The following is a 27,929-nucleotide window of genomic DNA, read 5'->3' on the forward strand; positions in this document are numbered from 1 at the left end:
AGGATGGTAAACACCAGGGAAAAAGTAGAAAAGGAGTTAGGTAAGACGTGCAAGAAGATTTGTAAAAAGCTATCAGAAAGAACTCGAGAAAGTTTATCTAAAATAATTGTTAGGAACCTGCGTTACTATCTGAGTTTTGTTTGAAGAAATATTTTCTTTGTATCTTTCAAACAAATGAACAATTTAGACAAAATATTCAAAGTTTTAACAATGCTGAATACCACTAGAAAAGCAAAGACCGCTGAGAGAGGAGGAGCAACTGTGTTCAATACCTCACCCTCTCAACAAGGCCTGGGATAGGACATCAGTTACAGAATTGTCATGGAGGTGAAGGCTCTGCATATATGAGCTAGATATTTCACAAGTCTGAAAAACCCACAGACCACAGACATGTTTTGAGTAGATTTTTGTTCCACTTGTGCTGGAGGGTACCAGGTGGTGCTCTATTCTACAGCCAAGGAATCCTATGCAGACTTCGCATCCTGCCAAGAACTGAGGGAAACAATTCATCTAAAAGGGGGAGCCTTTCAAGTGGAAGCTGTTCTGTTTGCTCACCAGGCCGCAGGTCTTTATACTCTGCTCTGGGTGTAATAGGAACAAACAAAGCAAAATGAAACAACCCTGAAACAGGCTGTAGTATGCACCAGGGAGGGAGCAGGGACACCTTTGATTTCACGTCTCTTATGTAGAGCAGAACTTGTTGTCAAAACTTGCTTTGGAAAACAGACAGGAGTGTGACTTGTGCCAGTCAAATCGGTATAACAACGTTCAATTTGGTATTTCTTAGACCAAAACCCCACACGTGGAATCTCCGTGGGTCGTGAGTGGTCCATCTCTTGTCCACTGAAGTTACTCTGGTGACCCATAGCAGGACCCTGAATCACACGGAGGATTTCAACCCTCAGAAGAAGCAGGACTAAACTGGCTAGGTTTCCTCTCAGAAAGCTCCTGATTGCTCCACAGTAGAGTTTGAGGCCAGGTGCAGATTGCACAGGGCAGGGCTTGAGAAGTCCCAAAGGAGGAGCCAGCACTCTGGAGGAGGGATCCTGTCACAGTTCTTGAAGGGAGCGCTGTACACTTGCTCAAAGGAAAGCCTAAACTCTTGGCTGGGGAAAAAATGAGACACCAGGTTCTGCAGCTTGTGGAGGGGAGACAAGCAGACCCTGAGAGTCTGGAGGAAACCTGTGGGGTTCCTCGCTTCCTATGGGCCAACCTCTGCATGTGCCAGATGTAAGTACATGAACGTCGTGCCTTCTACAACATGCGTGGACAAATGTGTAATTTTTCACCATTTTTAATTTATTTAACATACCAACAACAGTTTCCTCTCCCTCCTCTCCTCCCATTCCTTCCCCCCATCTCCCTTCTTACCCCACCTACCTCCCCCCCATTCCTCTCCTCCTCATTCTCCATCCAGATAGGGTGAGACCTCCCTTGGGAATCAGCAAAGCCTGGCATATCAAGTTGAGGCAGGACCTAGCTTCTCCCTGCATCAAGGCTTAACAAGTAGTCAGGACTTGTTGCCCTGAGATTCAGCTATTAGTGTTTCAGACCTTCCTCATAGCTGCCTGAGGAGGGTTAGTGACCGCTGAGCCAGAGCAAAGTGCAGACACTCTGGAACATTCTCCTTCTGCCGAACGTTTCATTCCATCTTGCTTGCCACAGGTGGAAAGGAGAGAGATTCTGATTGCCAACGGTTCTGAAAACTTGTTAGCAATCATGCATCACTGCCAGTTATGAAGAGAGAGAGTATCTTCCAGTTTAGAATAAAAAATGCCCAAGTTTCTGAAAAAGTGTGTATTGTCGTGGCCCGTGAGGGTCCAACTTAAATTTCCTAATTCCTCAAACCAGCTGGAACGGAGTCGCGAGGAAAAGAACCGACACAGCTTACACCGTCATCATGGAAAATGCCAGATCGCCGTTTATTCTCCAAACATCTTATATACCCACACCAAATTGAGCGGGGAAGGGGGAAAACACGTTACGCCATTCCTTAGGCAGCCAAGTGTCTGGACTCAAATCACATCGGCATCTAGCAGTCAGGTAGGCCCTGAATTAGCGTCTCTATAAGACATCCTTCCAAATTACAAAAGGAAAGAAGCACCAAATATCTGAACTCTTAAGTCATCAGCTTCAGTCAAACATCTCTTCTCAGGTAATCCACATCTTAACAAAAGAAGCTAGGAGCAGGCATCCTGGCCTTTGTTAAGGGCAGAGACAGTTTGTCTGCAGAGCTACATGGTCAGCTCGGACCAGGCTAATGGCTTTTGTGCCATATCGAAATATGGGAGCACAGTGTATGAGCCATTCAGTGAGACTAAAGATGGCTTCAACGTTTAAAAAGGCAGTGAGAACAACAATTTTGGAAACTGATTTGAGTGCTATCATAGTCATCTTTCACTGGGGACTAATCTCAGAACCTCATGCTTGCTAGGCAAGTGCTCAACCAGTGAGCCACATTTCCAGCCATGTTTTCACATTAAAATGAACGCTTTGAAGGTCAGAAAAACATAGTATTGCCTTTAAAAACCCGATTCTTTTAACGAGAGAAAACCGTAACAAATACTCTCAGACCTTCAAAACTATACACTGCGCATTTCTTCCTCCTTATACTTTACACAAACATTATCATACCATTGTTTATGTTTTTGCTTAATATCAGCAAGGATGGATTCCATCTTTATGCCAACCTCAATAACATTATAAACTCCGCTTTCATACTCACAGATGAAGCCAACATTATGCATGGCTACTAGAGAACCTTTACAATCAAATAGTGGAGATCCAGAAGAGCCATTATAAAATGTATTATAGGTAAAGTCATTAGGGTTGACATTCATTTCTTGGAAACTTCTTTTTGTACACATAGGGAGTAACTTAGAATAATGGCTATGACCTGCTGCTTCTGTTCCATGAACGAATTGCTGACCCTTCTCTTTTCCTTTACCTTGAGTGACCACTGCACAACGATCAACCACCTTGTTTCCATTTTCATGGCCAATCATATATATCAACTCACTGGGAAGTACAACAGCTATTACGTTATTATACAGTCCGGGAGGCACTTCTTGACCATTTGCCTTCAGTTTCAGGACAGCATAGTCAAGAGTGTCATCAGATATGAGAAGCCAAGGTTCAATATGAAAGCAACTGTTGAAGTTTGAGGTTGGCTCTTCAGAGTATTCGTCATCAAATGTCACCCTTACACATTGGCTAATTAGGTCTAGACACTCACTTGGCTCTCTTCCTTCTCCCACAATATCATTTAATACATGTCAACAAGTGAAAATGTACAACCCTCTGAAAACAAAGCAAGTGGCTCTACCCCTGTTTCCATGATAGTCCCAAAGTATGAACCCAGTGGAATCCATGAAGTGTGAAAGAAGTTTGACCATTTGATCTGGAGTAGAGCTTTTTGCCACTTCACTGAGCTTCTTCTTATGGGCTTTGAAAAGCGACTCTTCTTTACTATTCTCACTCTCTTCCTTGATATATGCTCTCACTTTCTCCAATTCTGCTGCCCAAGAGCTCTCCTTTCTCTCAACATCAATCTGAAAGAGCTTACCCTCTAACACATCTACTGGCTGGCTGTTTTCTATGATGGTCTCACTGTTAATGAGTTTCCAATGGTCACTCTCTACAAAGGAGCAAAACCTGCCATCCTTCCTCAGAGTGGACTTGATGGTCTCTCCCTTGAAACCATAGACACAGAGTTTGGTACCTTCCTTGTGAAGGTCCCTGCACCTCAGAATCCTTTGCTCCCTATTCCCGACTGCATGAATGTAAAATACAACACACTCAGCAGATGACTGGTCAAAGCGGCCACACACTTCATTATTTTCTTTCTCCTCACTTTCAGTTTTGGAAAATGTAATGACCACATGGCTGCCTTGTGGAAAACAACGGAGGGGCATACCGAGGTTTATGTACCCTTCTATTCCTTCTTTGCCACATACCAGCATTTCTTTGCCTGCCTGTTTTTCTATCTCTCTTTTGACAAGGTCATGGGAGTTCAGGGCCTCATATAAGCTACCTGTCTCCCTATGGGTGAGATTGCAGAGATATTTCTTAGGGTTTCCCCCCATGGTGATCTTGATTGTTTCAGTTGGGAGAGTCTTCTGATCTTGTCGAGTTCTCTTAGAAGAATAGAGTCTTTGCTCTTGGTTCTTATTTGTCTCATTTGGTCTTTTTCGGGATCCCATTTGCATTTGCGAATTCTTGGGATTCTTCTGCTTTTCTTGAGGGATCTAGAAAGAAATGATAGATACTTTAAAATTTGGATTCCAACTCTAATCCTTAGTTTACCTCATTAATATGCAATTCAAAGATTCAATGAATATGTTTAAATCAGAACTTAACTCAAGATCCAAAATACAAGCCCAGCCCCTCTAACTTATCTTTCAGATCATCTCTTCCTATTGCACATGACTTCTTTCCCCCAAAAATGGACAGTAAGAAACACAATTGTTTCCCAGATGTTTCACTATCAGCTTCCATAAAACCTTTTCAAGTATTTTGTGTTATTTTCAGAATGCAGCTTTTATCTTTTCCAAGGTAGGAAATGTTAGAATATAAATCTGAATTTGTTCATATTTGTTGTTGTTTTTGTAAGACATTTTATTTGTATATATATGTTACTATGTGGGCTTGTGCATGTTAATGCCGTGCCTCAGAGACCAGAAGAGGGCATCATATCCCATGGAGCTAGAGTTCCAACCAGTTCTAGCCTCATGATGTCAGGGTTGGTGAATGAGTTCTAGTTCTCCTTAGGAGGAGTCCATTCATTTAAAAAGCAAGCCATCTGTCGAGCCACTTATTGCAGTATCTCTGAGAAAGATTTCGCTCTGCAGTTGAGCCCACTCTGGAATAAAATATCTAGCCCAGGATGGCCTCAAACTCAATAATTTTCATTCCTTCTTCTCTCTGTGCTCAGAAACCAGGAATGCACTACCATGCCCAGCTTTAATGAATTCCTTAAAGAAATTTAGCAGGGATATGGTATGTGATTCATTTTTTATTTTCTATTTATTTTCTTTGTGCTTGCATCTGTTTGTGGAGTTTGCGGGTATGTGTTTTTGGGTAGTCCTATGTGTGTGGGCACATGTTTCCACAGTATGTGGAGATAAGTGGTAAAAGCTGGGTGTCTTCTTTGATCATTCTACTCTTTATATATTGAGTCTGAGTAATTTTCTGATTAAACCAATCTAGCTAGTCAACATGCTCCAGGGCTCCCCTACCCTTCCTCTTGTATGCTGGATTTACAGCTGGGCTACCATTCCCATTCAATCTATATGGAACCTGGGGATTCTAACTCTGCCCCCCACACTTCTATTGCCAACGCTTTACATAGTAAGCCACCTGTCCACGTGCTATTTAATGGTTTATTTATTATGCAGTAGTGAAAGCTAAACAACTTGTTCATTACTGAACTTAATTACATACTCATTAGAAATTAATACATGAATTCACCCATCACTACTACTGTGCCAAAACTCAACGTATTTCCTTTATTACATAAATTCACAAACCTTATGCATGGCCTCTCTTTCTTTTTGGTGGAGAAATTGAGGGTCAGAAGTTTATCTTCTAAGTGTGTTTCCTAATGTCACATAATAACCAATCTAAACTGTAAATACTCTAATGTCTCTTCCCATTAGACTACTCATGATATGTGTAAACTTTGTACACATATCTTCTATTCTTATAGGCCACTATCTTAAGATTCAAGGAAGAAGAAGCAAGGGAGAACCAAGGTTAATAATCAAATAGCAACAGTGAACAAAAATAAAAGCCTTTTATCCCCGTGGTCGTACATCACAATTATCTTGGCAAGGGTTCACTTGCCAGCAGTATACTCACTGACATAGAAGGAGCAGTAGTGGGGTGTTGTAAAAATTAAGCCTGTCGTCATCTGTCATAACGGTCATTCTACTTTCAACATATAAAAGAATGGTCCTGTAGGCATGACCTACATGATCTCAGAAACCAGTTCTCCAGCCTAAATGCTGTAAGAAATACCTGTGCACTACCTCGTGGAGATGCTGTGGCAGACTTCCCTCTACGCAGGTTTCTTGGACAAATGTAGACACTTTGTCAATTTTTTGGGTCTGTGTTGTACACTTGAGACACTGTAACCCAACCCAGGCTGGCCTGGAACTTGCAATCCTCTGCGTGTGTTTTCAGAGTGCTGGGATTACAGGTGTGAGGCACTTTGCTCGTTTGGAATTTTAGAAAAAGAAAGAGAGGTACTATGTGTGGTTCCTTACTTGCTCTGTCATAGAGTAGGATAGAGAAAAAATAGACCTAGAAACAAAAGCCTCATGTTTTGAATCATCAACCTTTCTAGAACTTGAACAAGAGGAAACAAGCTGAAGGACTGGCCTTCTCAGCCTTTTATTATCATTCCTTTCTTGACATATGGAAATTGGAGGTGGAATCCCCTTCACCCACTTAATAAAGGTAGGGTAAGGATAGACATATGGAAAATCATGTTTATAAACTGCAGAGCACTATGTAAATGTAGACTGCTAAGATTCAGAAGATTAGCCACCACTCATGGCAAGATTTTCATGTTCTTAAGTACTATTAGTTTTGTTATTTCTACAGCTTAATCTAACATGTTGAATATGACCTTGCAAAAATTTTTGTTTCAGCCGGGCGGTGGTGGCGCACGCCTTTAATCCCAGCACTCGGGAGGCAGAGGCAGGCGGATCTCTGTGAGTTCGAGACCAGCCTGGTCTACAGAGCTAGTTCCAGGACAGGCTCCAAAGCCACAGAGAAACCCTGTCTCGAAAAACCAAAAAAAAAAAAAAAAAAAAAAAAAAAAAAAAAAAAAAAAAAATTTTTGTTTCAAGGATTTGAAGAGATTGCTCATGGCTAAGAGCTCATACTGCTCTTTTAGAGGACCCAGGTTTGGTTGCCAGCCCTCACATAGCAGCTCACAACTGTTTGTAACTCTAGCTCTAGGGGATTAGATGCCATCTTCCAGCTTCTGCAACCACACACAATTTAGTGTATGCACTACTTCCAATACTAATGAGTCCTTGTCTTAGCAGGAAGATTATGTGGCTTAGGATCTAGTGCTCTATTGTCTACTCTGAAGACATCCCACAAATCCACAAATGTTTATACACATACCGGAGACGAATGGTACTTGATTTTCGTGCTTTTTAAATCAGGAAGGACCTTCTGCGACCCTTGCCTGCTATAGCTCATGGTGGCTTGGAAATGAAACAGATGCTTCAACTGAAATGGAAATTTCAAAAACATTCATATTACAGTAGTGTCTTCACAGCGTACTCAGGAAATAAAATGACCAAAGTCCCAAATCATATCTTTCCTGTTCAGGTTTCATGCCCCAGGATGGTGTTAGTAAGCAGATAGTTTATCCACCAAGCGTAATGAACCGAGTAGTAAAAACAAATCACTATATATCAGGTATTATAAGAAACTATCGGAATCTTAAGAGAAATTGTCTCTAATGGCTGGCCAACAGAACTACCATGGAAAACAAGATCCATTTGGATGGTTTTGTTTGTCTGTTCAGACAGAGTATCTTGAAAAAAAAAAGTGAAGTGCCCAAGGCCACATCCTAAAACAGAGAGGACATTAATGTTGGTAACAATACTCCACAAAGAAATTTCCAGTTGGGAAAATAAATAGTGTGTTCTACTAACAGAGATGCTAAACTTAACCTTTGAATGTATATGAGCGTATATTGTTAGTTGTGTGTATGTTTTCAGGGCTGACCATTTGCTTTCGGATAACCAGCTGGGATGCTCTTTCATCGGAAAGACTTTCTCCCGTTCTCAGTATTACAAGAATTTGAAATGAGGGCAACCTGAAGTGTGTGTGTGTGTGTGTGTGTGTGTGTGTGTGAGAGAGAGAGAGAGAGAGAGAGAGAGAGGATTGAAAGGAAGAAAATGAAGGGGAAATGATGTATTTATATTATAATCTAATAAGTTAATAATTAAGTAAGGAAGTCTGATCTTCACTGAAGATAAAGATGGAAAATGATAACAGATTCTAGGGACATAGGAAAGGGAAAACTGGATAGTACCCTGAACATAAATGAAATTTAGCAAGAGTTATAAAAATTCTGAAAAGATGCAAGCAAAATGATATTTAGAAAGTGTACTGCTTTCTTTTACTTTTGTGTTTGTTTGTTAATTCAGAGACGGGGTTTCTCTATGTAGCCTTGGCTGTTCTGGAACTCACTCTATAGACAGGCTGATCTTGAACTTAGAAATCCACCTGCCTCTACCTCCCAACTGCTGGAATTAAAGGCATGTGCCATTTGCTTTAAATAGGTTTTAACCCCAAGTATTTTCCTTTGCTGTGGCCTCCCAAAATAAAGAACAATTTAAATAAAACATTGGCTATTTTCTTTCCCTTGCCTACCTGGAAGGCCTTTCTTAACACACCTACCCACCCAAGCACTGCTCAACTATTCAGGAAGAAAGATGTCCTGGGCTCTCTGGGAGAGATGCTCTCTGAAGGGAGCATCCCACTCTATGGTCAGCTTCACAGCACACACAGCCAGCCTGAGTATCAGATTCCCAAGACCTCAGGTCTGCTCTCTGTAGACTTGTTTGACTCAAGGACAAAACCAAATAAACAAAAATAAAAAGGACAGACACAAGCTACAATGTTTCTGCTTATAGGTAGATTATATAATTGCAAAGGTTCCTTAAATGTTATCTTTACCAGTAGAAACAAAAATATCCACAAACCACAGCTGAAGCAAAATGACTCATATAACCTCTGCTTTCTTACCTCAGGGACTGAGAGTGGCCACAAAGGTTGAAGTGAGGTTTCTATAGCAAACAGGGGTACTATGGATGTTGACTTCCTAGGTCCTTGAGATTGGGCTCCCAGAATCCTGGTGATAAAACAAACCTCGGATTACTGCTCTTGGGGTAATGAGAGCAATCACTTCACACAGTGGTAGCAGTACTGAGAGAGAAGAACATGGTTAGGCTGAGAAAGTGTGTAGCACTGTGGGACTTTGAGGTTTTGTTTAACTCAGGCTTTAAACTGGGGATTGGTTAGGACTGGGCAACAGATACAGATTGGTGGCTATATCAAACCTAGGATTTCGAGGTCAGGATTAAAAACTTGTGATGCAAATTGTTTTATGATATCGTCTATGAAGAGTGACTGGTAGTAGAATTAATAACAATTACATTATCAACTTTGTAGTCCCCTGGCAGAACAGTCCCCAGCATTAATGACGATTTAAAGAGCAGGAGAATAAGTCAGATGATTGGAGTAGACTGCTATGCAAGAACCGATGGCTTCACTCTATAAAGTGGGCATGCTTAAGAACGAGATCGGCTTTTGTCACTTACGTCTTGTATCCTTGTTCCAGAAAGGGGCCCACTCAAGAAGATATATTTGTGAATATTTACTACACACACATTTAGATCCTGAGAGATTTGTTTTAGGTTTCTTAAAGTGAGCCACCAGGTTTACAGAGGCCAGGTTTTACACCACAGTGTGCTCTCCCAATAGCAGCAGACAGTGCACAAGCGGGGCCTAGATCTCTGCGATGCACTTCTCTGTCTCCCTGACGCCCATCTGAATGAGGCTTTTCTGCATTATTCCACCGCAAATAAATCCTCCAAGTCAGCCCCCAAAGTAAGAGTAACTCACCTAAGAAAGCTTTCACTCCAAGAGGCACAGTTACTGGTCTGTGCTTCGGTCTAGGACTGCGAAGATGTCTGCCCCAGCGGATCAGGTCGGGCGAGCAAAGCGCGCGAAAATATTGCAGGCTGAGAGGGTGTTTAGCCAGCTCTCATTGGCTGCGCTTGTGCTGATAGTGGGAAAAGGGTGACGCTACACGCATAGCGTCTGCACTCCTGGCCCCAGAGCAGCCTACTTCCTGTCAGAAGACTGAGAGTTGCAGCCAGGCTGCAGCTGGAGAGAACTGCCCTTTCCTCTCTAAGATTCTTCTTTATTCGTATTTGCACGTCCCCCGCTGTGGGTAGAGGGCCTGATGCTGATCTGACCAGCGAGTTAAGGGGAGGAACCAGGGTGCCAGGGTTCCTGCCCCAGCTCAACATAGGTAGGCAAACTGCCCCAGGCAGGAACTTGGTCCGTGGGAGTCCTCAGGAACTGGGTCCTACAAGGACACCTGCTGCGAAGAAGATTATCACTGTTGGCAGGGATGTGAGTGAGTTCCAGGAAGGAGAGAGCCACAGCCCTTGCAGGTGGCAGGCGAAAGCTTTGAGAATCAGGAAGAAGCTACAGGTGCCTTCAGAGCAAATTCACTTATCATGAATCCGTTTCCCAAAGGAACCCGAGTGCCTGCTGATCGTTTCAGTCCTGATGACGAGCATTGTGTCCACTTCAGACACACAGGTCACAAACATGCTGCTAAGCATTTGCCATGTGTTAGTATCAACTGAGACATGATATAAATACAAAAATACATCACTGTATAGAAAGGAACTTGGTATGAAAACATGGGATATCCAAACACATGTAGTTACTACGTGTTGAAATCATAATGTTTTGCAACTGAGTTAAATAAATTATAGCACAGAAAGACTCAGAAGAATGAAAAGGACAGGGAGGAGGAAGCTTCTCCTCTTTGCTCCTACACTACTGTGCTGAGTTCCCTTCTTACTTTCATTCTTTTTAGTTTTTGAGAATTATGTAATTACACCATTTCTCTTTCTCTTCTGTCCTTCTAACATTTCCTATGTACCCCACCATGACCACCTTGTCCTCTTTCATACCAAAGTGTGTGTGTGTGTTTCTGTGTGTGTGTGTAGAATTTGTTCAGTTCAAATCATGGTATGTCTGTTTTAAAGGTTGATCATTTTGCATTGGTGTCTCTTTCATATAGAACCATGTGTATAGTGAGACGGTCCAACTAGCTGTTAACTGTCAAGTCCAGGTTGATAAAACACAAAATGAAGAATCCTGTGCAGGAAGGATTTAGGATGCACAGAGCAGTGGGTTCAGGGGGCAGCAGTGGCATCACTAAGTTCAAGAACATAAGGTCGGTGGTGACCTGGGAGTCACTAGGAAACAGGTTCTATCAAAGTAGCCTCCTTCAGCATCAAAGCAAATGCCAGATCCTCCAACCGCTGCTGCTAGCGCTGCGGTTATGGAAGAAGCTGGCTGCTACACATGGACACTGAGGTAATTTATGCAGTGATTTCTGCACACTCACCCTTTCTGACTTTGCTTGCCTGAAAGTGGAGCAGAAGCGAGATGTCCTCCACTTTGTTTCTATCCTTCAGAGTAGTAAGTACAGAAGAACCCGATTTCTATTACTTGCAAATCAATTGCTTGAGAGTCAGCCTTTGGTTTCCAAAGCACCGAATGCGATGGGAAGAATGCGGCAGTGAGTGGGTGACTTTCTTACCTGCCAATTATGGGATAGTAGATGCTGAGCTGAGAGAAATGAGCAGAAAACCTGGAGCATTCTACTGCCAGTAGAAGCTGGTGCCATAGATGATATAAAAGGAAGCGAATTCAGATGACCAAAGGACTTTGAAACCTTGTCAGAGTGTAAGACACTTTCGGCCAGTTATGAAGATGCAGCATCCCAAGCGTTTAGAACAGCAAATCAAGAGGTTTTGTAAGGTACGTTGTTCATGTGCTGAGCATTTTCAATAAGAATTAAGATGTTTCTAATTTAAAAAGCCAATGAGGAAAAATCTTAACTATTGACTTGAATTCTAATATGTATTTTTCACTGGGGATTAATATCAAGACCTTGTGTATGCTAGGTAAATGGTTTACGGCTGAATCACATTCCCACACCACTTTTAATTTCTGATTTGGGGGCAGAATTTCATGGTTGGCCTTTAGCATCCTCTGGAGCCCGGGCTGTCTTGGCACCTGTGATTCTCTCATTAGCCTCTGGAGTAGCCGATTACCAACCTGTGGTAACAAGTCCACTTGTCAATATCTTTTCCTCTTTAGCACTCCCTAGATCAGTTTGAAATATCTGAAATGAAATCTACTTGTTAGTTTTCTAATTACTGTGACTATCTTTTGTGTCTTCTTTCAACAAGTTAACTAACCTCTTATTTTTTTCTATTTAATATTGTAAAGAATAGAATACGTAGACTATCAAAAGTCAGTAAAGGCATGAGGTCTATATTGACATTTATAAAAGTATCCAATCATATGTCAGCAGGAAGCATTCCATATTCCTTCATTGGAGAACATGAATACCCACTATATTAAGAAGTTTTATATAGAAGTGTGCACACTGCAGCAAACCAGCAATTTCAGAGGCAGCCTCAGGTTTATATACCCTTGAGTTGTTGTATCTATAAACAACATTGATCATATTAGAATGATTCTCTACATCTTCTGAAAGTGTTACTTCATCTAAATGGCTCTACCCCATTCTGCAAGTACAGTGTTCTCTAATTAGATGGAGCTTTCATTTAAGGGAAACATGCATCGATGTTTTTCATTATTGTTCAGATTTGAATCCCAAACTTCAAGGGCTACTTCATGCTTGTTGACATCATTTCTGCTGGGTATCTGGAGAAAAAAAGGGAATTGTGAGAAAGTGTTGTTAGTTCGTTCTCTACTGCCAGCTGTACAGAAATTTCCAGCATGTAACCCAGCGCTGGCAGAGTGAAGAATCAATGCAATTGCTGGTGAGGAGCGTCTGCTCTCAACCTTCCCACATTATCACGTTCAGTCCTTCTGACTTCTGGAGGTTCTTAGACACATCATAGCTGCCTGCCCTCAGCATAATATTCTCTCTGACCCATTGGTATGACTGTCAGATTGTTTCTGATTACATATCCATCTTATTTCAAAGAAAGGGCAGGACTCCGAGTTGCACATATAAGAGGACTAAATCCCATTTTAAGTGACTATGACAGTGCACATCATATCACCATTATATTATATTCTTTTGTAAGTCATAATTAAGATTTTTAAGTCATGCTATGTACACAGATTGGTAATTATTAAAAATCTGAATTCAAAATTTCTGTTATTCTTTAACACTTAGAGAAGAACTTATGACAATCACCATGGGAAATAGAATGAATATTATGGAAAGAATGATTGCAGAAATGAGAACTGAGCAAGAGCCCACATTGAAAGCCTTTGGATGTGAGTTTGGGTGGAAGTAAACATGGTTCGAGGCAGGAACTAGAAAAAGGGGCCCTTGAGACAGAAGGGACAGAGAAGATCTGCAAAAGCTTTGAGGAAATGGTTAAGGAGATTATCGGGAAACATCCATCAAAGAAGAAGGAGGAATTCTGGGAGTAGGATGGAGACCAGGTAAGATGGGTGGAGAGAGGAGTGGAGGGTAGGCAGAATAAACCAAAACTTCGTGACATTAAAGTATCATGAAGAAATTTGGTTTTCATAAAATAAATGAATAAATACAGCCTTTAGAGAGCTGAGTATGAAGTCCTTGGTAGAATGCTTACCCAGCATGCTTTGAATTTGGTTCCTGGCCCCCTTGTGCACCTGATGGAATGGTATATTCCTATAATCCCAGCACTTGGCAGAGGGAGGCAAGTGGGTCAGAACTTCAAGAACTTGTGAGAGGAGCAGGAGTTCCAGGGTGGGAGAAATGTTTCAGTCCATAAAGTGTTCTCTGCGTGAGCATTAACACCATAATTGGATAATTAGTAAACAGAAAAATCCAGTTGATCCCTATGTTGCCTGTAATTCTACTACAGAGGAGGCCAAAGAGGACAATCCTAGGGCTTGCTGGACAGTCAGCCTGGCCAAATCAGTAATCTGCAGGTCCTGGGAGTGAAACTGTCTCAAAAACTAAGGCAAAGAATGAATGTATGAGAGGCCTGATGTTGGTTTACGGCTTTCGCACACTCACAATACATCTCGTTTGCCCACATAGACATATAGACATATATGCTCAATCATATACCTAGGCACAAACCAAAGATATACACGCATACCACACAGACACAGGTACTCTTGCACAAATGCAAAGACAAAGACAATTCAAAGTTAACCTTGGCTATATATATGTGTGTGTGTGTGTGTGTGTGTGTGTGTGTGTGTGTATGATAGATTTGGTAGATTGTGTATATATGATATATATGATTGTATATATATGATATATGTGTATATGATAGATAGATGATAGATAGATAGATAGATAGATAGACAGATAGATAGATAGATAGATAGCCTGGAATACCTGAAATCTAGTCTCAAAATAAAGACTCATTCATAAAATGAATCAAGAGAATGTACAAATGTCTTCAGGCCACTTGGAATTTCTAGATAGAACACAGCATCAGTGGAAACATGGGAGTTTATTGTAGAAATGAAAATTTCATACCTGTGCCCAATTTTAATATGGAACTCTTAGGTAGGCTTATCTATGATGACATCATCATATTAAAGAGGGCACTTGAAAAGTCACCCATTTCAGATTGACAAAAACACTGACTGTTGGATCTTTTTCAGAGCATTACTTGTGGGAGAATTCACAAATGGTTTGGCATCAGTGGTTAGTGAAGTTGGAAGATACATTATAATCTCTATCACTAACATGTTGAAATCAACTTGTGATTATGTGTATGTGTGTATGTAACACATGAAGGCTCCTTATCTATAAGCTGTAGTATTGCTACTGCCTGACAGGGCCAAGAACTATTTCCCCCACATTCCTATATTTTATGGGCTAACATTTGCCAATGAATAACATGTATGGGCATCTTGGAAGGTGGAAACCTAGTGGTGAGCATTCTTACTCCGAAAGTCATGGATGTTAGACAGAGCATTGCAATATCTTACTTCTAAGTAATGTAGTTGTGATCTCTCCATAAATGGCTAGTGTCATGGTAGGAAGTCAGAGCAACTCCTTAGACATCTCCACTTCTGTGAGGACTTTTCTCCCTCTTCCGCAGGTTTAGGCTGACACTCTCTAGCTAGAGTTTAGAAATATCTTCTATTTTTCTCCTCCTCAAAGAGCCCGTACTTCCTACACTATCTAGAGCAGCTCTATTACATCGCAACTTGCCCCAAACATCCTCGATTTCTTTAAAAACAACAACAACAACAAAAACCTGGTATTCAGTGAAGAATTCCAGACATCCCAGCTAAGATACCTAAGTTCAAATCAATCACACAAACCACAACCTGGAAGTTAATAATATGAGATTTGGGGAGGGGTTTGGAATAGTATGTCTCTTGTTTAGAATAAGAAATTCAAAATTGTGGGTACTTTGAAAGAAATTTTGGAAAACTTTTTTAAAGCTAAGTATTGTTTTAGAATTTAATCCATCAATCACATCTGTTAATTGGTATTTACTCAATAGTATTGATATATTTCATCAAAACCACAAAAACACAGAAGTCTTTAGCATTTTTATTAATAATCACAGCACATGAGAAAGCAACTGTGAGATTGTTAAAGGGTGAATACATGTGTAAAACTGTGATAAATGTATCCAGCGTTAACAAACAGCAAATAGAAATGAGATCGCAAAGCACAAGATACAGAAGAAACTTTAATGGCATCTGAGTCAGTTCCAACAGGTTGCATAGGATATGATCCTGTGTAGTATGACATTCTGGAATAGATGAAATTGTGAGCACCATACATCTACGATTCACTTTGGTTCAGAGGGGAGAAATGAGACAAAGACACAAATCACAGGCTTTTAGGGCAGCCAAACTTCTGTATGGCAGCCTAAGGACCAATATATGACTTTATACACTTGCTAAATCCAGTAGAAATTTACAGTTCACAGTGAACCTGAAGGTATGCATACTTAAAAATCATTTATGAAATCAGTACCTCAAAAGAAAGACTGTATGTGTGTTCTGATAAGTTAATTTAGTAATGTTTAATTAATTGTGCTCTAAATATATGAAGAATATATATATTCCCTTGTTGGGAAGAGGGCCTGACTCAAGCAAGCTTAGAGCCCTGATTCAAGCATGTTTAGAAAGAAATGGCATGTATAAGATTAAAAGCAGAAGATATTTGAGCTGTAAATGTGAGCCAGTCGTTAAGAGCACAGCCTGCTCTTACAAAGGACCTGGGTTCAATTCCCAGAACCTACATGACAGCTCACAACTGTCTGTAACTCCAGTGCTAGAAGATATGATATCCTGTTTTGGCTTTTATGAACACCAGGTACACATGTGGTATATAGACATATGTTCAGACAAGATACCATATGCATAAAAACAAATAAAATTGAGAAGAAAAGCCAAACAAACAAGCAAAAACAGCCTAAACACATTCTCTCATTAATATGTTATTTCTCATTCACATACAAATTAACGCACATGTGTATTAACTACTGTTTTGTGTCCATGTATCAGCAGCATTCATGTACATGTAGATGTATCTGTGTTTCAGAGACTTTCACTGTACTTCCAGAACGCATGTATTGAAATATTTGCCTTGTACTACATCTCTGTACACATTAACCAATGGAGATACACTACATCAAGACACAGCCTGTGTAACCAGAGACCAGTGTGACTAAGCCATGAAAATAGCAGGTAAGGAGCTGAGCATTTGGGAAAACTGCAGAAATAAACATTTCTATGGTCTAAGAAGGTGGTACGCTGGATAGTGTTTTGTCATCTTGACACAAACTAGAGTCACAAAGAAAGAGGGAAGCTCAACTGAGAAAACATCCCCACTAGTTTGGCACATAGGCAAGCTTGTGGTGCCATTTCTTAATTACTTGTGATATGGGAAGACCCCGGCCAGTGCAGGAAGTATCACCCTTGGACAAGTAGTCAGGGTTCTAGAAGAAAGCTAGCCGAGCAGGCCTTGAGAGTAAGCCCATCAGCAGCATTCATTCCTGGCTTTTGCTTCAGTTCCTACCTCCAGGTTCCTGCCTCAATTTTCCTGAGCAGTGGGTTACAAGGTGTAAGTTAAAATAAACCCTTTCATCTCCAAGTTGGTTTTGCTCATGGTGTTTGTCACAGCAATAGAAACCCGAAGTAAGACAGTTATTGATACTAAGTAAACCCAGGTATGTGTCAGAAATAGAATTAGTTGATCTCTGCCCCAATATTAACTGTGGAGCTATGGAAAATCGATGGCTTCTAGGGGACTAGGAGTCAGTTTTCTTTAAGGGTGTGGTTTTTGGTAGGTAGACCACACTCCAAAGGGTGGCCCCACATTTAGAAGTATATGGACAGAGCATATGGGAATCCATGGACTAGTAAACATGAAAGGAGAAGAGACATAGAACTGGGCAGGGAAAAAGGTGGGGGTGGATCTGCAACAAGTAGGAATGAATATGGTTAAAACACATTACATGGAATTCACAGAGTATTGATAAAAACGATCTAAAACAAACCAATGACTCACCATTTTATTGTCAGTTGTTGCCTCTGACATTTTCCCTATGAAGGTGAACACTTTAAGCAATTGATAGTTGCTGTAAGCAATTGCTGGGTAATCAGCTAGGGTAGTCCATAACCAAGAGGAACATTACTGTTGATGAGATTACTCTGAGAGTTGAATGTCTGGGTATTAGAGTTATTTCCCATTCTGTTTCTGTGATATAAAAAAAGCTGTAGAATGAGTAATAAAAACCCAAAGACAGATATTGGGGTTCAAGCTGAAGATCTGAAAAGCAAAACAGCCAAGCCACTAGAGAAGTCTTATGTCTTCCAAGGCGTGATGACTACAGACTGAGCCCTGAGTCCCTTAGTACTGGGATTAAACACTTGAGCAACCACCATCTGGATCTATTTCAGCATTGATCCTATATACCTTGAACTCACAGATATCCATCTGCCTCTATGTACCAAATCCTGGGATTAAAGGTGTGTGACATGACTGCCTGGCCTCTAGTGGTTTAGCCTCTGATCTTCAGGTAGGCTTTACTTATTAAAGCATAAATAAAATATCATTATAAAAACAAATTAACAACAACAAAACTAGCAAAACAGTAAGACCAAAAACAATTTAAAGAATAATTTTCAGCTTCATATGGAAAACAACAGCAACCAAAAAAAAAAAAAAGCAAACAAAACAAACACTTCAGTATAGCTATAACACTTGTGAATGATAAAAGAACTTCTGGAGACATCACCATGCCTGACCTCAGCCTGTGCTGGAGAGCTATAGTAATAAACATTGCATGGTATTGGCATAAAAATGAACATGGTGATCAATGAATAGAATTGAAGACTTAGACATAACTCCACACACCTCTGAGAACCTGGGTTTTGTTAAATAAGTTGGAAGTACACACTGGAGAAAGACAGCATTTGTCAACAAATACTGCTAGTCAAATTGGATATCTCCATGTAGAAAAATGCAAAGAGATCAATATTTATCACTCTGAAAAAAGCTCAACTTCAAATGGATCAAGCATTTCAACATAAAGTCAGAGACCCCAAGACTAATAGAAAAGGAAGTGGGGAATACCCTTGTGCTCATTGACATAGGAAAGATTTCCTGAACAGGACATTGATAACACAGGCACTAAGAAAAATAATTAATAAATGGAACCTTATTAAAAGTAAAAGCTTCTATATGGCAAAAAACACCATCATTTAGACAAAGTTGTTGTAAGAGAACGCTTATTTGTTCCCAGCTGCTAAGCCCCAAAATAACCACACAGAAGCTGTATAAATTAAATCACTGCTTGTCCCATTAGCTCTAGCTTTCTATTAGCTAACTCATACATCTAAATTTAACCTATTTCTATTAATCTGTGTACCGCCATGTGGCTGTGGCTTACAGGCAAGTTTCCTATGCATGTCTGTTCCCGGCGGCAGGTTCATGGTGTCGCCCTGACTCCACCTTCTTTCTCCCAGCATTCAGTTTAGTTTACCCTGACTACCTCTATTCTGCCCTGCCAGACCCAAGACAAATTCTTTATTACCCGATCATATTCACAGCATACAGTGGAGAATTCCACATCACAAAGTGGCGGACTACAGAATGGGAAACGATTTTACCAACTATATCCAATAGAGTGGTAAATACACACACACATATTAAAAACTAAAGGGGCATTTTTATGTTTATCAAGAAAGCAGATGACTCATTTAAATGGAGTACAAATATAAATGGAACATTCTTAAAAGTAGACATACAATTGGTCAACAGTCTTCAAGGAAATGCAAATCAAAATTTTTTGAGATATCATCTTACACCAGTCAGAATGGCTAAGATCGATAAAATAAGAGATAGCTCATACTGAAGGCTTGATATAAGGGAAGCATTCATACACTGCTGTTGGGAGTGCAAACTTGTACAGGCACCAAGGAAAAACAGTGTGGAGGATAACCAGGAAGCTGGGAATAGGTCTACCTCAGGATCTGGCTATACCACTCCTGGGAATATACCTAGAGGATTCTGATTCCTACTACAGAGACACTGATCAACCATGTTCAGAAGGAAACAGCCTAGATGTCCATCAGCAGTTAAGTGGAAGAAGAAAATGGAATATTACTAAGTAGTTAAAAAGACCCTCAAATGGGGTACAGATGACATTGTTCTGGGCGATCAGAAATCAGAGTGTCATATCCACATTTTGTTCAATTTTCTGGAGTTGTGGTCTTTCAGAATAAAAAATTTTAGCTATCTATCATAACATTAAAGCAAGAATCAAACTACTATCATGCTTGATGTTAACAAAAAAACAAAGAAAAGGACCCTCAAATGAAAAAATTTGCAGGGAAGTGAACAGAGCTAGAACAAAATCATCCTCAGATAGGTAAATCTGACCCAGACTGACAAATATGGTATGTTATTTGCTTATAGGTTGGTGTTAGCAGTTGTATATTTTTTACATTATTTCTTTGCATGTGAATGTATGTTTCTGTGTCTCTGTTTCTTTTCCTTTGCTCTCTTTTCTGTTTCTTGGTTCTGATCCTGTTTTCTTGTTGTTGTTGTTTCATTTATCTTTGTAGATGCCTGCTTGTTTTCTTTTTTTTTTCTTTTAAACACTGCCTGGCCCATTATCTGTAGCCCCTTATTGGCTAATTCTCACATCATGCTTTAACCTATATTTAGTAATCTGTGTAGCACCACAAGGTGTTGATTTACCAGGAAAGATTCAGCATGTCTGACCTGGCAGCTGGTTCCATGGCATCTGACTCACTTCCTTTCTTCCCAGCATTCTGTTCTGTCTACTCCACACACCTATGTTCTGACCTATCAGGCCAAGCAGTTTCTTTATTAATTAACCAATGAAAGCAAGAGATAAACAGATGACCCTCCTCCATCATTCTTGCCTAGTTTTGCTTGTACAAAGGAATTAATATCCTAAATTGGCCTGTCTTTTCTAACTGCTTCTTTTGAAATAACTTTATGTTGCCAGGATTATGAAACTAGTACAGGAGTTCTTTATGGTCAGTATGTCATCTCCCCATATTAAAATTTACATGGTAAACAGTTTACAGAAGACATTAATCATTACATAATTTAAAATACAATGATTAATTTTAACCTTTTTAGTGGAATTCTTTTTTTTTTTTCGAGACAGGGTTTCTCTGTGGCTTTGGAGCCTGTCCTAGAACTAGCTCAGTAGACCAGGCTGGTCTCGATCTCACAGTGATCCGCCAACCTCTGCCTCCCAAGTGCTGGAATTAAAGGCATGTGCCACCAACGCCCTGCTGGAATTCTTTTATTTTTAATTTTTATTTTTACTTAAAAATTTCCACCTCCTCTCCTTCCCCATTTCCCTCCCGCTCCCAACATTTCCCTCCCCCTCCCTCCCAGTTCAAAGAGCAGTCAGGGTTCCCTGCCCTGTGGGAAGACCAAGGACCTCCTATCTCCATCCAGGTCTAGGAAGGTGAGCATCCAAACAGATTAGCCTCCCAAAGCCAGTACATGAAGTAGGATCAAAACCCAGTGCCATTGTCCTTGGCTTCTCAGTCAGCCCTCCTTGTCTGACACATGCAGGGAGTCCGGATTGATCACAGGTTCCATCAGTCCCAGTCCAGATTGCTTTGTTGAGCACCCATTAGATTAGCTCCACCAGGGAGCACTGGACTGAGCTCTCAAGGTCCAAATGAGGAGGGAGAACATGAGCAAGGAAATCAGGACCGCGAGGGGTGCTCCCACCAACTGAGACAATGGGGCTGATCTAATGAGAGCTCACCAATGCTTGTTTTCTTATCGGAGAAAGAAAAATATAGTGTGGATTTGGGTGAGTGGGAAGATGGCGATTATCCGGGAGGGGATGAGAGAGGAGAAACTGTGATCAGAATACATTGAAAAATTATTTACAATCAAAAATGCATGGTATATATAGGACATAGACTAAAACATCAATTGTTCATGAAAGAAAAATTGCCATCTAAAAGTCCAAAAAATATATTATCATTGCCTACACAAAAACAATGCAGAGGCAACTGCTTTAACAATAGGTAAAGAAGGATGCTTAAAAAAAATCCCACACTGGCTCAGAATTCAGAAATAGATGCTTATCTATTTAGGGGTAGATTCACAAATTAGAATTCTCTGCTTCAAAGGAGAACAGCAACCAAACCCCACAGCCAGAAAAAGGGAGCAGAGGCATCCTCTACATTGGCTTCTATAGGACAGTAGGCAACGCCCCAGTGGGCAGGTAACCACTGGCCGTAGGACTTCCTACACCAAAGAGGAAATGGAATTCTCAGACTCAGCATTTCTACATCCCGTTGAATACACAGATTTCATTGTACCATTTTTCATGTTTTTGCTTAATATCATCAAGGATGTGTTTCATTGAAGATCCCAACTCGACGATACTGGAAACCCCACTTTCATACTCACAAATGAAGCCAGCAGTGTGCATGGCTATCAGTGACCCTTTAGAATCAAATACAGGAGATCCCGAAGACCCACAATAAAAAGTGTTATCCCAGGCAACCACACCAGGTTCATGGACTTTTTCCTGGAAACTTCTTTGGGTGTACATATAGATATACTGCATAGGATCCCTGCTACCCTCTGCTTCTCTTCCACGAATATCCTCACATTCCCTTCTTTGCTTGCCTTCAGGCATCACAGTACAACCATCAACAACCTTGTATTTTCCATCTGGATGACCAATCATAAACAGAAATCCACTAAGTGATTCAGAAGGTGTTCCATTACCGAGTCCTGTAGGGATGTGCTGTCCTCTTTCCTTCAGTTTCAGGACAGCATAGTCAAGAGTGACATCAGACACCTCAAACCAAGGTTCAACAAAATGATAGCTGTCTTCTTTGACAGGGAACACTTGAAAATCAAACGTCACTCTTATACACTGCCCAATTATATCTGCCCACTTACTTGGCTCTATGCCTTCCCCTACTACGTCATCTATTACATGCCGGCAAGTGAAAATGTACAGCCCTTTAAAAAGGAAGCAAGTAGCACTACCCCTGTTTCCATTGTTGTTCCAAACTATGAACCCAACTGAGTCACTGAGCTGGGAAAGAAGTTTGAGGACTTTACCTGGGATGGAGCTTTGGGTCAGCTTCCTGAAGTTTTCTCTATGTGCTTTGAGTAAGGAAGTGTTCTCTCTTTTTTCACTCTCTTCCTTGATGTATGTTCTTAGTTCTTCCCGTTGTCTTTTTAATGTGGGGTACAAAATTACAATGTATTCTTTTAATATAGTGAAGTTTCTGTCCTCTAAGTCAGATTTCTGAGTTGCCACTGCCTTCCAAGGGCTCTTCTTTCTCTCAACATCAATCTGAAAGAGCTTACCCTCTAACACATCAACTGTCTGGCTGTTTGCTACGATGGTGTCATTGGTAATAAGTTTCCAATGGTCACTCTCTACAAAAGAGAGAAACCTGCCATCCTTCTGCAGAGTGGTCTTGATGGTCTCTCCCTTGAAGCCATAGACACAGAGTTTGGTGCCCTCCTCGTGAAGTTCCCTGCACCTCAAAATTCTTTGCTCCCCATTCCCGACCACATGAATGTAAAATACAACACACTCAGCAGATGACTGGTCAAAGCGACCACACATTTCATTGTCTTCTTTCTCCTCACTTTCAGTTTTGGAAAATGTAATGACCACATGGCTGCCTTGTGGAAAACAACGGAGGGGCATACCGAGGTTTATGTACCCTTCTATTCCTTCTTTGCCACACACCAGCATTTCTTTGCCTGGCTGTTTTTCTATCTCTCTTTTGACAAGCTCAAGGGTGTTCAGGGCCTCATATAAGCTACCTGTCCCCTTATCTGCTACCTCACAGACTGCATGGTTTACACCAAAGGTGATAGTAATTGTTGCATTTTGGAAAGAGTTCTGAACTCGTGGAGCTTTTTGATCGCAGTGTGATCTTTGGTCCTGGTTTTTGATCACCTCCTTTGGTCTTTTTCTACATTCCATTTTCCTTTGAGAAATTATGGGATCATTCTGCTCTTTGGGGACCTAAAGAGAAATGACAGACACTTTAGAAAACTGTGACGACATTGGTATTCCTGTGATATTTTTGTACAGTATGTGCCATATTTTCTCAATAAGCAGGCAGAAAGAGCAGAACTCACCTAGATGTCTCAAAATCTACCAGTTCAAATAGAAAGCATTTTATTTATAATATGTTTATTATTTTATACAATAGATTAAAATTTTTAGACATGAAAATTGTTTAGAACTCTTTTGTAATTTCTTTGTACGTGCATGCACAGAACTGAGAGGAGAGTCTTACTGAATAACCATGGCTACGGTGGACCTAGATCTGGAGCCCAGGTTGGTCTCAAATTCACAATAGAAAGAACTGAGATACACTTTTGATTATTCACCAGAGACTCCTAAAAGCACCAAGAGTGTCTGGGAGAGTGCAGGCCTGGAGCATGCTGGGCCACTCATGTGGAGGGCAAAGGACAGTAGTGAGGAGCCAGTTCTCGTCACACATTCCAGGCATCTAAAACAGGTGCTTAGGTCTGTACTTCAGGTGCTCTCATTCCTTCAGCCATGGCAGAGACCATAGATGTTTTATCCAAGAGTTCTGTTTTGAGTGTTGAGACACTGTAGCCCAGACTGCCCTCAACGTATGGTCCCCTTCCTTCTCTATTCAGAGTTCTGAGATTACAGGCATGTGCCATCATGCCTGGCCTGATACTTAAGAAAGAGAACAGGGGATTGTGTATGTGGTTATTAGCTTGTTTATAACCACAAAGCTAGGGGTGGGGGGCGGCGGAAACAGATTTAATCTTTTCGTGGATATCTAGGTGTTGGATCTTCCAGTTTCCTAGAACATGGAATAATGAAAATGAGCTGATGCCTTTGAAGGAGCATCTCAAATGTCTGGCCCTTCTCACCCTTCTTGACCAGTTCAGAGAGCCCTGTACAGCCACGATACTCAGTCTGGAGAGCACCTCAGGGAGCCTACACATGAAGCAGAGATTCTGGAAGCAAATCCTTCTCACAAGCCTATCAGGGTTATAGTAAGCATGAACGACACAGTCATTTCAGAAACTACAAAATACTATACAGGTAAACATTCTTAGGTTTAAGTCACACTCAGAAAGATGCTTCCACGCCAGGGAACAACACCCATTTGCGTTTCCCCAGTTTAATCTTACACATTGTATTTTATCTTTTTTCCTCCCTTATTCCTCCAGGTAGTATTATTTTTCAGTTAAGGGTATTTTGATACGGACTTCTTTTGTTTTATAATTCCCTTCCCCAGTTCCTTTCACCAAGCTAGAAAGAAGCAAATGGACAGGTAACAGAGTGTGTAATACTCCCAATTCACAGTCAGATAGTTTCATGGCAGTTAGAACCTTGTGATTGAGGATCAAGGATTGCTAAGTCTGCTAGGGATGTGCAGACATACCTGAGAAAAGTAGCGCAGGATTTCCATGCTTTTTCTTTGCATGAAGTAGAATGTTCTGTGAGGTATGCCTCTAACACCCGATGGACTAGACCTGAAACAGATAACTCAGATGAATTGCTAATTTCAAAATGGTTTCAAGCCTTATCAGTATCGTCATAGGTGATGTATAGAGGGGAACATTTTCTGATGTCCCACATCACACCTTCCCCCTCTGTTCAGTCTTGCTTCTCACAGGGTCATCACTTCATAGCCAAGAGTTTATCCATCCAGCAGAGTCACCCCAGAACTCAAATCAAGGTACCACATGTCAGGAACCAGAGCAGACACAGCATCACCTACGTCTAACTGCTAACCCCCACCGCTGCCATGGACAGCAGGTTCTAGCTAGAATTTGGGGGAGTGGGTATGTCTTTGGCAAGGACGGTAATGTGCTCACTGCTTGAAGCAAAGAGACAAACCAAGAGTAGATATTAATTCCAACAGAGGATTGCAATCGGGGAACTCAAAAGAGTGTTTTAATTCACACTGATGCTAAAATCTGGTCTTCACTTAGAGTGGATATGGGAGGATGGTTAAAATACAGTGGGACAGGTGGGAAGAAAATGGGTAGGTAGTACCCTGAGAACAAAAGAAATTTAGAAGGACAGATGGAAAAGAAATCTTGAAAGTGATCCAAGATGATACTCAGGACACATAATTTCTACTTTAGAGTTTTCTTGTTTGCCTTAATGGTGGGGCAGTTGTTTGTTTGTGATTTTGTTTTTTGGAGTATGTTTACAGGTGCATGTGTGTGTGTGCATGTATGTTTGTGTGTGAGAGTGAGGAAGTATGTGTTTACATCTACCTTTCCATGTGCTGCCTCTAAAAAGCAAAGGAATGTTTTAACAAAATAACTCTTTCAAGCACGAGAAATTGGTATTGTCGCCCTTATTTCACCCACAAAAACCATGAAATTCCAAAGGAGTTAAACTTTCTCTCAGGACAGAACCTCGAAAGAATACACTTTGGAGAGCTTTACTGTGAATGTTTCCTAACATAAACAAAAAGAGCAGAAAGAGCAAGAGACAGAGAAAACAAAGAGACAGAAGAAAATAACAGTCACAGTGAATTTTCAAATATCACACCCATCATTAATAATTGTTCTTTTTTTCTTCTTTTCGGAAAATGTCTCCTGTAGGTAAGGCTGGCCTTGAAATCTGAACTTCTCATTTTGTCTCCTCCAAGTGCTAGCATCTCAGGTATGTGCTGCCATGTCAGGTGTGTGTGATGCTTAGACTCCAACCCAAGGCTTCATGCAAGCTGGACAAGAAGTCTACCAATGGAACGACCTCCAAGCCCCACACTGCCTTTTAATTGTATTAGATTACACTTAGAAGCACTGTGACATTTTAACCCTGTATCACTTTCCATCTCTAAAAGTTCAGGAATATTTCCTCAGAATAACAATGCCAGTTTATTCACATTAAATATTAACACAGTTATGGTACACATATCACCTTTCCAATTTTTTGGTTTTGTTTTTGATGTTTTGTTTTGTTTTGTTTTTCGAGACAGGGTTTCTCTGGCGTCAAATTTTGTAAGACAAGGGTTCCTGTGCTGTCTGGGATGGCCTCGGATAATTTTTTTAAAAACGAACATCCAAATGTTTCAAAATCTGATAATATAAGAATTTATTAAAAGGTACCATTACCTATAAAATAAAATGAAGAATTTTTGAAAAGCAGTGAAACACACTGAAAATCTAACCCAATAATGCTTTTCTCACCTTTGCAGACTGTACCTGTACAGAAGGCTGAAGAAACAGAGAAACACAAGGTTCTAGCTGGAGATTGATAATGTCCAACGTGGCCTCCAGAAACCTGTTGATAAAACCAAGCTAAACTTACCGCTATTGAGGCAATAGTTACTTAACAAATGTTTGTTCATGCTGAAGGAGAAGAGCATGGTTGAGGAAAGGCAAATAGATCTGGTATTCGAAACTCTGGTCTAATTCAGGCTGTAATGTGGAGGTAAGAGTATTTGTAACAGATCAGGATTGGTTGAGTACACCAAACCCAGTTATTTGGGACCAGGGCTACAAATAAATACCTTTGATATTTTCTTTAAGAAAGCTACTGAAATAAAAGAACATCCCTGCCTTGGTGCATTTATGATGATCGAAACGGGTAACATAGCTAACTCAGAGTCAGGCTAGCTGGGGCATAGGAAGCCAGCACACGTGGCTCCAGCACCGAGCATGCTGAACGTCTGAGAGAGGAAGTCAGTTTCTGTCGCTGCTCCCCACAGTTTTATGCTGGAGAGAAGCACAGACAGGAAACCACATTCAGGTCTGTCTGCAGCACACAATCAGACATGGGTTAGTTCATTTAAGGAGGCATTTTCAGAAAAAGAGCAGTGGCTACTACAGACACCAGTTTTTTAAACTAGAGGTATTATTCTTCCTTGAGCACTGAAAAACAAAAACAGAAACGTTAAATTCTTTCTTTTTGTTCTTTTACTCTCCCAACAACTGCAGACACCACCCAAATGGAACCGAGCTCACTCTCCTCCCAACCCTTCCTCATCTAAAAATGCTCGCGGTTTTTTTGCATCAATCCACTGCCTGCAAGTCCTACCAGGCTTCGGGTCAAACCGGAAGTGAGGGGTAAGCCCTCCAAGAGCTGATCTCCTTACAAACTCACCTACCACTCGCTCTTCTGTCGCGGCAGAATATTTTTTGCTAGTCACGGAAATGGCTCTCTGCCAGAACTAAAGTGCGCCTAAATAACTTCTCTGACCCAAGGGTCTTGGATTGGTCTTTTACAGAGTTAGCAGCTTGTGACGCAAACACAGCCTCCCCGGAGCCAATCACCAGCCAGTCTGAAAGCATTGGCTTCAGTTCTACTTCTCAGGTTTCTTTTGGGGGCGGGGGGTTTGGGTTTAGAATTGTCTCAAACTGGGACAGGACTCTAACAGATCTGACTGGGCAGGGCTTGAAAGCGCGGGAAAGGACCTGAGCTGGGCCCTCGGAACCGCCTAATTCGGGGTGGAGAATGGAAGCTGAGCCCTGACTCACCATTAGGGCTAGGGCAGAGAAGCACAGACTCTGGGTTCTTCATTGCCATTTGCTACCGCGGAGGCAGGGGCTCCACTGAGGCTCACCGAAGGCGTGGGGAGATGAGAGTTAGGAAAACTCGGGTGGTTTCCTAGGAGGCAACAACTCCAACAAGGGC

At 41.0% G+C, this 27,929-nt stretch overlaps 3 protein-coding genes across 7 annotated transcripts in view; 1 reads left to right on the plus strand and 2 right to left on the minus strand.

Annotated features, from left to right (window-relative positions):
- The window catches only part of LOC142850272 (serine protease FAM111A-like), a 178,893-nt gene that overhangs the window by 107,846 nt on the left and 43,118 nt on the right, over nucleotides 1–27,929 (plus strand). The gene's annotated exons all lie outside the window — the stretch shown is intronic.
- Nucleotides 1,924–9,737, minus strand: LOC142850261 (serine protease FAM111A-like). Its single transcript, XM_075973579.1, has 4 exons — nucleotides 9,655–9,737; nucleotides 8,776–8,881; nucleotides 7,138–7,245; nucleotides 1,924–4,247 (listed from the first exon to the last, which is right to left on the minus strand). Exons 3-4 carry the CDS (start codon nucleotides 7,213–7,215, stop codon nucleotides 3,276–3,278), a joined length of 1,050 nt encoding a protein of 349 aa, XP_075829694.1. The 5' UTR covers nucleotides 7,216–7,245; nucleotides 8,776–8,881; nucleotides 9,655–9,737; the 3' UTR covers nucleotides 1,924–3,275.
- Nucleotides 12,208–27,490, minus strand: LOC142850276 (serine protease FAM111A-like). Of its 5 annotated transcripts, XM_075973610.1 has the most exons (5): nucleotides 27,399–27,490; nucleotides 26,483–26,576; nucleotides 24,718–24,808; nucleotides 22,385–23,309; nucleotides 12,208–12,513 (listed from the first exon to the last, which is right to left on the minus strand). In XM_075973610.1, the coding sequence occupies exons 3-5, from the start codon at nucleotides 24,757–24,759 to the stop codon at nucleotides 12,497–12,499; spliced, it is 984 nt and encodes a 327-aa protein (XP_075829725.1). In that variant the 5' UTR covers nucleotides 24,760–24,808; nucleotides 26,483–26,576; nucleotides 27,399–27,490; the 3' UTR covers nucleotides 12,208–12,496. The 5 variants fall into 5 exon arrangements, with proteins under 5 accessions (XP_075829725.1, XP_075829723.1, XP_075829721.1 ...); XM_075973608.1 differs by lacking the exon at nucleotides 12,208–12,513 and having other exon boundaries at nucleotides 19,835–23,309; nucleotides 26,498–26,576; nucleotides 27,399–27,488; XM_075973606.1 differs by lacking the exon at nucleotides 12,208–12,513 and having other exon boundaries at nucleotides 19,835–23,309; nucleotides 27,399–27,488.

Source organism: Microtus pennsylvanicus, chromosome 5, assembly GCF_037038515.1.
Source record: "Microtus pennsylvanicus isolate mMicPen1 chromosome 5, mMicPen1.hap1, whole genome shotgun sequence".
NCBI lineage: Eukaryota > Metazoa > Chordata > Mammalia > Rodentia > Cricetidae > Microtus > Microtus pennsylvanicus.